The 11,516-nt window shown below is 53.1% G+C and overlaps 1 protein-coding gene across 1 annotated transcript; it reads right to left on the reverse strand.

Annotated features, from left to right (window-relative positions):
• Positions 1 to 377: 377 nt before the first annotated feature.
• Positions 378 to 11,316, reverse strand: LGALS12 (galectin 12). Its single transcript, XM_017516938.1, has 9 exons — positions 10,861 to 11,316; positions 8,215 to 8,303; positions 7,881 to 8,094; positions 7,003 to 7,122; positions 6,405 to 6,443; positions 5,810 to 5,836; positions 5,139 to 5,227; positions 1,670 to 1,820; positions 378 to 838 (listed from the first exon to the last, which is right to left on the reverse strand). The coding sequence occupies exons 1-9, from the start codon at positions 10,927 to 10,929 to the stop codon at positions 692 to 694; spliced, it is 945 nt and encodes a 314-aa protein (XP_017372427.1). The 5' UTR covers positions 10,930 to 11,316; the 3' UTR covers positions 378 to 691.
• Between the last annotated feature and the right edge of the window lie 200 nt (positions 11,317 to 11,516).

Consider the following 11,516-nt stretch of genomic DNA (forward strand, 5'->3'; position numbering starts at 1 on the left):
TCCCAATGGAGGCCATTTCCAGCCTTCCTGGCAGGTAGTGTGACCGAGACCAAGTGCCTGCAGATGAAACGTGACTGTAGCTGGTGGTGTCAGACCCCGGCCTGGAGCTTATGAGATCAGGTGGGCCTTATCCTCAGCCTCTATTAGCCTTCTCAGTGGCGGAGACCAAGACAGGGTGGCAGCTGAGCTTCGGCCACGCAGACCGTGATGATGCCCTGGGTGGTGGAACAATGGCTAGGACAGACCCTGAATATCTCTGGGAGCAGAGCTGCCCCACTAACCTGAACCATTTTCTCTAGAATTGCTAGATGAGAATGGAATAGATAAATGACCCCATTTATTTATTTGACCACAAATAAGTAAAATAAATGACCACATTCTTTAAGCCACTGTATTTTGGAGTATCTTTGTTAGTCTACAAATTCCACCTCTGTGAGTGCAGTCCAGGCCCTGAAGGCAGATGGAGCCAAATCCCAGCTCCCGGTGGAGGAAGGTGCAGAGTCGGAGGAACCTTGGCACCCTGTGCCTTCCCTCAGGCCCAAAGCTCCTGCAGACTTAGGCTCGTGACCCTGGAAGTGAACCAGGGCTAATGCGGTGGTGTCAGGTGGACATTTTAATGAGGGGAGGAGAGTGGGGCTGTGGGTGTGGGCTGACTTTCCTATTTTCTGGCAGGGTTGCCCTGGAACTGTCCTCAGGAGTGGACACAGTAGAGCTGGACACTTCCACTGATCCGGAGCTCCCGCAGCTGCTCCAGGGCCTGCTGGTTCACACTGGTGGCCCCCAGCCCCTGCCCATTGAGAGCCAGCTTCAGCCCTCCCTCCTGGCACAGGAGCAGCACCTGGGAAAGGAGGACATGACGGGTGGCAGCTTCCAGCCAGACTCTCCCTGTCTGCCTGATGCTCTTCCCAGCGACACCCTCCTCCTCTCAGAGGACACAAAGACTGGACCTGGGGGCACCCAGTACAGTGCTAGAAAAGAACAGACAAGGGGCCCCGCTTGTCACCAGCCCACTGCAGCCTTTGACAAGGATCTTCCCAGCCCTGCGCCTCAGTTTCACCATCTGTAACTGGGGCTGCTTCCTGTAGAGGAGTGGTTCTGCACGCTGGAATCATTAGGGGAGCTTTTTTTTTTTTTGACGGAGTCTCACACTGTTGCCAGGCTGGAGTGCAGTGGCGTGATCTGGGCTCACTGCAACCTCCACCTCCCAGGTTCAAGCAATTTTCCTGCCTCAGCCTCCCAAGCAGCTAGGATTACAGGCGCCCACCACCATGCCTGGCTAATTTTTAATATTTTTAGTAGAGACAGGGTTTCACTATTTTGGCCAGGCTGCTCTCGAATTCCTGACCTCGTGATCCGCCCACCTCAGCCACCCAAAGTGCTGGGATTACAAGTATGAGCCACCGCGCCTGGCCCTAGGGGAGCTTTTCAATAAAGCTGATGCTTGGCCCTCCACCTGCATCAATTAATTTGAGTTTCTGGCTATGGGATCCCTGGCATCCGAGTGGAGGGTGGAGGACCTCTGTGTAGATGTTTGCTGTGCTCTGCTGGCTCTGGCCTCCCACCCCATAACAGCTGCCCTGCCCACCCACCCCAGAGTCTCCCAGGTCATTATGGGAGGTCAGCTCTGTGCTCCAGCCTGAAGGGATGTGGCCTCTTGGCTCTGACCCACCTCAAAGAATCTCTGGGGGTAAAAGAGGAAGGGGGCTGAGATCAGCTTCTTCCGTCCCCAGGGGGAGATCCAGGCCAGAGTTCTGTCTGTGAAGGAAGCCCTGAGTGTCATAGGAGCACGGGCAGCCTGGTCCCTCAGGCTCAGCGTGAAACTGCAGGAAGCAGGAGGAAGGAGAAGGGATCAGTGCCTGGTGGCCGCAGGCCACTGCTCAGCCCCCAGGGGAAGGATGGACGTGGGGGAGAGGATGGAAGATTGAGCGGCTTCAGCCTCCAGAAACAAGCACTGCTGGATGCTCAGAACAGTGGAAAGAACATGAGCTCAGATGAACTTGAGATTGACTTCCAGGGTTGCCATCTACTGACTACAGGAGGTTGCAGGTGGGAGAGAAGTGTGTGAAAATTGCCTACCTGAGCCTCAGTTTCTCCTCCTGAGAATGGGGATGATGATGGTGGTAACAGCTGTAGCTAATATTTATTGAATGCCAACTCAGCGCCAGGTATCGTATTAAATGTTGGTTAGAGTCAGGCAGCCCAGGTTGAACCCTGGCTCTGCTACTATCTAGTTCTGTGACCTTGGGCAAGACCCTTCATCTCTCTGTGCCTCAGTTTCCTCATCCATAATACAGAGATGACATAACTGTACTGTACCTGTCTGTGGCACTGTCGTAAGAATTAAATGAATATATAAGAAACGCTTGTTTAGAACAGCACCTGATTATGTAATAAGCATTCAGATGATACCTATTGCTTAAAAATATTACTATATAATACAATCTCTACCTCATAGAGCCACAAAAAAGAAAATAACGTATGTGAAAACTAGCGATTCCTAGCACACAGTAGGTATTTTACAGAAGTTAGGTGTTTTACAGACACTAGTTTGCCTTTCCTTAGCCCTCACAAATTCTGTGCTGTGAGGTTTGTCAGCCCATTTAATGATGGGGACAAAAAGTTAAATGACGTCTCCGTTACTAGCAATAGCTGTAGGGCCTCAGGTTAGGATGTGAACTAGGATTCCTGACTCCGGATCTGGGGTGGTGGGATCTGGCACCCTCCCTCTCAAACAGGGCAACCAGATTATTTTTTATGTCCTGGGAACTCTCCAAGTCCCCTTCTTTGAAGCACTGTGCCGGAAAAGGCTGCATCTTGATGGTATGCAGAAGGCGGGTGAGGTGGGGGAAAAGGCCGCCCTGGGCAGGCCTTTCAGGGACTGTTGGTAGATCCTCACAGGAGGTGGCCCCATAAGTTTCCTAAGTTTTGGGAAGGAGATGGCAAGGGCTCAATGTTGGGAAGAAGCTTGGAGGGCAGGAGCCCTGAGAGTGGACGGTGTGGAGCCTCCAGCCCCACTACAGCTTCCCCCTACTCCATCCTGCCAGACGAGGCTTTGTCTTCCCACTGGCCTGAGAACTCCTGGTGTCTCCCTACCTCACGTTCATCCAGCTCAGCCTACTAGCTCACTGAATAATCACAAATCACTGGATGCCTGCTGTGATGATCAATCACTAGATGCCCAGCGAAGATCTGCTGAAGCTCTCTGAGGCTGCAGTCATACACTCCTACTCAGTGAGGAGGAGGGAGGGATGAGGTGAAGAAAGAGGGATAGATTTTAGCTGCAGATGAATCCTGTGCCCTCCAACTCTTGCTCCCTGTCCCATTCAAGTCATCAGTTGCTTTCACAAAACAGCAGCGGCAGCATCTGTGGCAGCCTCACTAAGTACCAGGTGCTGTGCTAAGTCTTCACATTGGTGGATCTCAGCTGAACTGTACACAGGAATGCTTTGTCTGGTCCGTCGTATTCTTCAACTTTAATACAATATTCAAAAATTGAGAGAGTTTGTAGAAAAGATGGCTTCTATTTTCTCTTTAATCACAAGTGTTAGTTCATATCCTTCGCCCACTTTTGGATGGGGTTGTTTTTCTCTTGTAAATCTGTTTTAGTTCTTTATAGATTCTGGATATTAGCCCTTTGTCAGATGGGTAGATTGCAAAAATTTTTTCCCATTCTCTTGGTTGCCGGTTCACTCTAATAATAGTTTCTTTTGCTGTGCAGAAGCTCTGGAGTTTAATTAGATCCCATCTGTCTATTTTGGCTTTTGTTGCCATTGCTTTTGCAGCTTTACTCATGAAGTCCTTGCCCATGCCTATGTCCTGAATGGTAGTGCCTGGGTTTTCTTCTAGGGTGTTTAGGGTTTTAGGTCTTATGTTTAAATCTTTAATCCATCTTGAGCTCACTATTTGCCTCAGAGACCTGTCTGGCTTCTGAAGACACATGCATTCACAGCCCTTGGGAAAGAGCAGTTACTTGCTCACCACGTCACTAATAACCTTGTGACTCTGAGCTGCAATGTGAACCTGGTCTCATGCCTCCAAGTTTTGTTGGAAGAAGTGTTCTGTCACTGAGCACCTTTTCATTTTCCCTATCAGGTTGGAATTTTCATTCTTTTTCCAGTAGGGAAATTCCGACTTACAGAGGTTTAGTGACTGGCCCAAGACCGCACCATTTATAGGAGACAAAACCAGGAATCCAATTCAGTTGTGCCTGTCTTTGGAGGCCCAGGCCATCCAGTGCTGGGCTTCATGCCTGCCCCAGAATTCACAGGCATGATCTGGAGTGTGGAGGGCAAGGGTTTAGTGAGGTCAGTAACTTAAAAAGTAAAAACAAAATTAAGCAAGGAGAACACAGGGTGCTTCCCTTACTCTGCCTTCCCCTGCCCCCACTGAGATGATGCAACAGCATCCACATCTGTGGAGCACTTACCACGTGCCAGGTGCTATTCTAAGCACTACCCCTAAAGTCGGCATTATTATCCTCCCCTTCTTACAGAGAGGGAAACAGAGGCACGGAGAGGACAAGTATCTGCCCTAAGGTTGCACAGGTAGTAGGTATCCTCAGCACATGCCAACCCAGGCAATCTGGCCCAGAGAAGTCATAAACTCTAATGCGTTTCCTCAAGGCAGGCAGACCAGTGGCCCTTGTCTAACAGGATTGGAGCCACAGGTCTGGGTTTGAACGCACCATGTAGGAGAAGCTTGGTAGTGTCTGCTTAGTCACTGTGTCCCTCCAAGTCCTGGCTTCCAAATGGCAGCCCTCCTCTCTGGGGCAGTCTGGCTGTGTCTTTTGAACCACACCTTGCATTACTATGGGAAGCTACGTCTTTGCTCTGGGCCTCAGCCTGCACCTGGACCTTTCCTGGGGCCCCTTTCCTAGGACCTGGGACGAGAGGCTAGGCCTGACTAGAGGTACCAGCAGGAATGACGCTCCCAGCAGTCGGGCTGTTGATCCCAGTCCCAGGCTGACCTTCACAAACTCTGCCACTTTATGCCACATCTTTCTGCTTCTCTAGTTCCTCACCTGTGAAATGAGGATAAAATGGTGGTGCTGGGGGATTGAAGGAGATGATGCTTTATAGAGCATGTGCCTGGCACAGAGGGGCTGCTCCCTCGCCTCCTCTTTGATGCTGGATACTTACTGCTTCGGCTCTTGCAAGACCAGCCCCCGCACTATGATGACCTGCTCGGGCCAGAGACCCTGTGGAAGAGCATGTGAGCAGGGCACCTCCTGAAGAACAAGGGAGGTATTGAGAAATGGACTTACAGGGGACTGGGGAGGACCACCCGCCCCCGGGGCCGGGGAGCACCAGGGCAGGCATGTTCTGCCCAGGCCTGCAGCCAGGAGATGCTGCTTATTTGCTAAGCATCTGACCTCCCGTACCCCCTCCTGCCCAACACTTTCCCTGGCCCCTTCAGGCTGCGCTTGGCCTCTCTGTGTCTCGACCACCACATCCTTCTCCCTTCACTGCATCCTGAACTGTAATGGCCATCTAGTGGTCTGTCCCCCACCCGCCTGTGAGCAACTGGACAGCTGGGACCAGCTTGTTCCTCTATCTTGGAGCCTGGCACTGGGCCTGGCACAGAGAAGTATCAAATGACAATGTTCAGAATAAGTGGAGAAAAGGTAAAATGAAGCTGAGCCTCAGCCGGAAGCTGCCCCACCCACCCACCCACCGCCTGCAGCTTGCTGTAAAGAAAGGGGACATCCTTAGGCTGGGGGCATATCCCATGTCCCACCAGGTGGAGCTCATTAGCTACACACTCAGGCTGTGCTCCCAGCCCTGATGGAGCAGGAGAGGGGTTCACTCACCAGCCTGGGGCTCATCAGCAGGAAAGGCTGTCAGGGAAAGAAAGAGGGGACATAAGGCCATGTGGTATTTGCTTAGGAAAAAGAACCTCTTGTTATTCTGACAAATTGGGTATATATGGGGCTTGTTTCTCTCATGGCCGCAGGTGAGTCATTGGAGCCCCAGTGGGATCCTCTGGACTTCAGAGGTTCACTAGCTCCGGAACAATAGGGAAGAACAGGTGGAGGATCTGTCATCCACTGTGGCCTTGGGCAGGTACATGGGCCTCATCTCCCCTTCTGTCCTGCAAGGTCAACCCCAGCTACTTTGCAGAGGTGGTTTGAGAAATGAGTGTTTCAACTAAGGCCTCTCCTGCTGGGAATACGGGGTCTTGCCCCCTCTGCATGCAGCCCACCCCCATTCGGCTTCCCAAGCTGGCCCTGGAGAGGGGCTGGGAGAGGCAGATCCAGGCCCTCCAGAGACTGGAGTGGAGCCAGCCAAGTGTACGGCAACCACAGCAGTGAGGGAAGGGGCAGCTGGGCGTTGCACAACGTGAGCGGCAGTCCAGAGGGCGGGCCAGCTAGTGTGGCTGCTCAGAACGTGCTCTAAGAGACTCACGTGTCCAGCTGGGTACTCTCTGCTGCCCTCCACAAATGGCTGTTCAGAAAGAGAGAAAAGAATTAGCAGCATTCAGGACCACTACAGTCCCTACCTGTGCCTGGGTGGGGGCGGCGGGGGCGAGCCCCGGCCTTGGGTTTTAGAGCTCCTCGTGTTTCCCATTCGGCTGCTCAGTCGTTGCCTTTTGCTGGCATTTTGAACATCCCAGTCTGTGGGCCCCGCCTTGGACTGACTGACTCAGAATCTCTGGTGGCAAGCCCCAGAAATCTGGGCTTTTATAAGCTCATCAGGTGGGGATGATAAAGCCAGCAGCCGCCCGTTTCTGCCCCAGTGTGCCAAATCATTCCCGGCCATCACTTCTCAGTGCTAACCAGACCCATCCTAGGTGCAGGCTCCTGCCTTTCTCCAGCACCTTCTCCTCCCCGCAGCCCACTCACACCTGAAACCTCAGTGGTCTCCCTCCCCCTTGGCTATTACAGGTGCCCCGGGCCTCCTCTGTCTCTCGGTCTAGGGTGCAGGAAGGTGTCCCAGGCCTGTCCGGGAGTCAGGGGAACCTAGAGGCTGTCACTGCCCAGGACTTGGCCCTGTGGGAACTTACATTGATGTTCAGGAATCCAACGGCCTCTACCAAGATGTCACCAAAGATGCCCAGCGTGTCCACACGAGACAGCGGGAGCCGGTAGCGGTAGTGGAGAAAGTGCCGTCCGTTCACACTCACCTGGAGAGACAGACAGAGGCTGGCTCTTCAGCAGCGGATGCCCATTCAGTTCATAACGGCCAAGCACCTTTTCCTCACTTAACTTCACACCACCTCTATGGGGTAGGTACATTTGACAGAGCCTTAAGGGGCTTAAGTAACCTTCCCAAAGTTGCAGAGCTGGCCTTGAGCCAAGGCACCTTCAACGCTCCCTCTACCCCAACAGAGGTCCCTTGTTTTGCCTTCTCAGCAGCTCAAAGAATCATCTTCGCTCCATTTTACATGAGGAAACTGAGTCTCAAGAGGCTCCTCTCCCACCCGCTGCCCTGTCTCCTGGAGAAGTCTGAAGATCCCATCATCCTTCTGGCAGGAGTTCTCATTAGGGGTCAAAACCCTGAGGTCAAGTTCTCTCTCCCTCTCCGCTGCCTCCTGGCTGTAAGGTGGGATAATGGAAGTACCTACCTAATGGGGCTGTTGTGAGCATTCAATGAGCAGATACCTTTAAAGGGCTTAGAACAGTTCCTGGTATACAGCAGGTGCTCTCTAAGTGCTTGCCATGACAATGGCAGCGATGCCCTCTTTGGAGCCAGGCACCATAAAGCTTTCTTGCTGCCATGTGGGCCCAGGGCAGCCTGGAACCGGGCATGGCAGCTTCTTGGTCCTCTCAGCACCTGATCCCACCAATGCTACTCGGCACCGTGTCGTGGAGAGTCTGGCTGAGGGAAGAAGAGGCACGAGGACACAAGTTCTAGACCACCCAGTGCCCATCCCTTCTTCACCTTCACCTCCTCACTCCCAAAGAGAAAGAGGATGAGGAAGCCAGAGCCTCTCTGCAGGGCCAGGTGAGGCCACCGGGCCTCCCTTTGCCAGCGTCCACCATGCAGGGTGTTGCAGATGACATGGGGCCTGGTGGTGTGGAAGCGAGGGTTGAAGTGGAAGGCGATATCAGGCCGAGGACACAGGCTGCAGCCACACTGGAAGTCCACCTGAAACCTACTGGGAGGTGAGGCTCTCGGAGTGCAGTTTTGACCAGAGACCCACAGAGATCCCGAAGGCAGGGAGGAGCCCTCCAGCTTGACGCCCCTGGGCTACCCGCTCCCACCCCTGCCTTACCTGTGAGCGTCCAGAGGGACCACTCCCTGCAGCATGACCATCTTGCCTGCATGCAGACCACCAAAAATTGTCATGACATAAGGAACCACCTGAACAAGAAGAGAAACCCAACCATGCAGGGCTGGAGAAAGGGCGCAGGGACCCCATGTCAGGGGAGGGGAGGAAAGGGGCAGAAGAAACCTCAACGTTTCCTCCCCAAACAGAAAATTCCTTACAGGTAAAATCAGTGTTCTCTGACGTATTTTCTTCTACCTAATCCCCTTCCCTGGACTGTCATACAGCAAAGTCACATTACACCAGAGAAGTCAAACTCAGCTCCCTTGCCAAATTCAGCACCAGTCAGCCGCCTTTCCCCGGCTCCTAGGGCACAGCAGGCTGCAGTGACCCCAGGGAGGCTTGCCAGCCACTAGATGCCATGCTGCTCCACGGAAGCCTGGTACTGGGGCTTCCTGAGGACTGTCTAGTGGCTGGAGAGTGGGAACTGGGAGGCAAGAAGAATGGACAAGTCGGGAACTGACAGCTGACTTTGAAATGAACCCCTGGGAGATACTTAACAATGTCTGGGAAGGCTCACCTTTCCCTGAGTAGAAGTTACCTGGGCCGGGCGCTGTGGCTCATGCTTGTAATCCCAGCACTCTGGGAGGCTGAGGTGGGCAGATCAACTTGAGGTCAGGAGTTTGAGACCAGCCTGGCAACTGTGGTGAAACCCCACCTCTACTAAAAACACAAAAATTAGCCGGGTGTGGTGGCAGGCACCTGTAATCCCGACTACTCAGGAGGCTGAGGCAGGAGAAATGCTTGAGTCCGGGAGGCGGAGGTTACAGTGAGCTGAGATCACGTGACACCACTGGGTGAAAAAGTGAGACTCAGTCTCAAAAAAAAAAAAAAAAAAAAAACCAGTTACCTGGCCTTCCTAAAATACATCATATACTTTTGCAGCTCCCTGGCTTTCTGGGCTGTTCCTCCTGTCTCTTTCCACCCTGACTCTTTTTCCAGGCATCATCCACATGGGTGCCTGGATGCTTCCTTCCCTTCCCTGAGCTCCCGGAGCATTTTGCTCATGAGGCCCTTAGGCTTAGAGGGACTGGTTGGCTGTTCTCCCTAGGAGTTTATAAGCCCCTCAAAGCCAAAGCCATGTCTCTCCCTCCTGTACGTTCAGTGCCTGGCCTGGCACCATGAGGGCTCCGCATGGGCCTGTTCGGAATGAGTGTGAGCAGGATGGGAGGTTCATACTGGTGGCATCGCAAGATCGGCCTTCCTGTGTTGCTCTCTGACTACTCCCAGCCACCTTTAGGAGCCCAAACCACCTAGAAAGAATTGAGAACCCGCCAGCACAGCCCTCCAGGTGGGAACTCGCAGCCTGCAAAGCAAGGAGCCGCTGTAACCTGGGCAGCTGCTTCTGCCCATTCCCCAGGCACCTGGGAAGCATGGGAGGGAGGCTTGGGATGCCCGCCTGGCAAGCTCAGCTGGTTTAGCAGTTGAGTCACTTCCAGTTCCCAGGCTCCCTCCAGGCCTGTAATTAACTGAGTGGATGCAGCTCTCATGGGAAGGGAGGGCCAAGTGAGGGAAAGTGATAATTAATGCTCATTAGTTGGGGGTGTCAGCTGGGAATTCAGCCTTCTGTAAATCATTGCTGGTTTCAGAAAACCTCTTAGGCACGACTGAGCATGAGAAGGAAGAGAGAAACTCCTCTCCCAGCCGCCATCCCCGAGTGGAAATTCCCACCTGACCCTTCCTTCCACGCGGGGGATGAGACTGTCCTTACTAGGCAGTCAGCATCCCCCTCAACAATCCTACCACACTCCTATTCTCCTAGCATCCATTACAGCAGGGGCAGAGCATTGCGGCTCCACGCTTCACTACTTTCAAAATAGAACAACCCTCGGGGTTTATACCCAAAGGATTATAAATCACTCTATTAAAAAGACGCACACATATGTTCATTGTGGCACTGTTTACAATAGCAAAGACTTAGAACCAACCCAAATGCCCACCAGTGACAGACTGGAGAAAGAAAATGTGGCACATATACACCATGGAATACTATGCAGCTATAAAAAAGGATGTATTCAGGTCCTTTGCAGGAACATGGATGAAGCTGGAAACCATCATTCTCAGCAAACTGACACAAGAACAGAAAACCAAATACTGCATGTTCTTACTCATAAGTGGGTGTAGAACAATGAGAACCCATGGACACAGGGAGGGGAACGTCACACACAGGTGCCTGTTGGGGGTTGGGGAGCTAGGGGAGGGATGGCAGGAGGAGGGGGGGATTGGGGAGGGCTAACATTAGGAGAAATACCTAATGCAGATGACAGGGGGATGGATGCAGCAAACCACCATGGCATGTGTATACCTATGTAACAAACCTGCACGTTCTGCACGTGTACCCCAGAACTTAAAGTATAATAATAAAAAAAATACAGCGACCCTGGAAACCTAGCAGTCATTTTTACCCAAGTGGGAATTAGCAGTCATCCACTTTGCTAAGCTCAGGAGGGCCTTCCAGAGCCCAGGGCAGGTGCTGGGAGAAGCAGAGTCCAGGACTGAGGTCCTCTCCACCCCGCCGCCCAGGAGTATGGGCCCCGTTGGAAGAGAAGAGCCCAGAGACCTAGGAGGTTCCAGATTCGAGTGACAGCTCACCGGGTTGAACACTGGCGGTTGCAGAATGAAGCTGTCAGGAATTGGGTCCAGTTCTTCTCCAGGTGACATGAGAGTGGGTGACAACTCCAACTGCAGAGCCTCGTTCCCGGAGCCCTGCCCCCAGTGGGCTGACCCACCTGCCGCAGCCAGGGTCCTGAATGCCTGGAGCAGTTCTCCCAGCTATGAGTCTCACCTGTGCCCTGCAGGGTCTTAATGCTGTCTGGAGCAGCCCTGGGAAGGCAGTGGGTGCCCTCCAGGCTCCACACCAGCCCCACTCCCAGGGATGTACAGCAGAGCTCTGGCTGGACTGGGGCTGTCAGCAGAACTCCGTGTCCAGGGGAGGAAGGCTGGCATTAAGCAACTAACTACCCACTCCGGGTCTGCAGCACGTGGCCACTGCAGAGGGGGGCCAGTGAGGGTTTGTGGTTTCCAGCTTGAGCCCTTGCTGGGTCAGAGGAAGGGGAGGTGATTCACATGTATAGGTTCCAGAAACTGCCCCACCCCCAGCCCCCTGGACAGCTTTGGGTGACTTCCCATTTCTTCCTCCCTTCACCACAGAGGGTTTTATTTCTTCCCTGCCTTTTCTTGCCCCTTCCTCCACTCTTCTTCCTTTTCCAAGTTTTACAGCCCCCTGAGGCTCTATTTCAGCATCAGCT

This window comes from Cebus imitator, unplaced genomic scaffold, assembly GCF_001604975.1.
Source record: "Cebus imitator isolate Cc_AM_T3 unplaced genomic scaffold, Cebus_imitator-1.0 Scaffold609, whole genome shotgun sequence".
In the NCBI taxonomy this organism is placed as follows: Eukaryota; Metazoa; Chordata; class Mammalia; order Primates; family Cebidae; genus Cebus; species Cebus imitator.

Bases quoted from the DNA above. Each gene is read 5' to 3' on its own strand.
- LGALS12 (XM_017516938.1), bottom strand. From the start codon at position 10,929: ATGTCACCTGGAGAAGAACTGGACCCAATTCCTGACAGCTTCATTCTG. The intron at 8,304-10,860 runs GTGAGCTGTCAC...CTTCTTGTTCAG, and splicing joins AACCGCCAGTGTTCAACCCG to GTGGTTCCTTATGTCATGAC. The intron at 839-1,669 runs GTGGGTCAGAGC...CTCCTTTCCCAG, and splicing joins ACCCCCAGAGATTCTTTGAG to GTGCTGCTCCTGTGCCAGGA.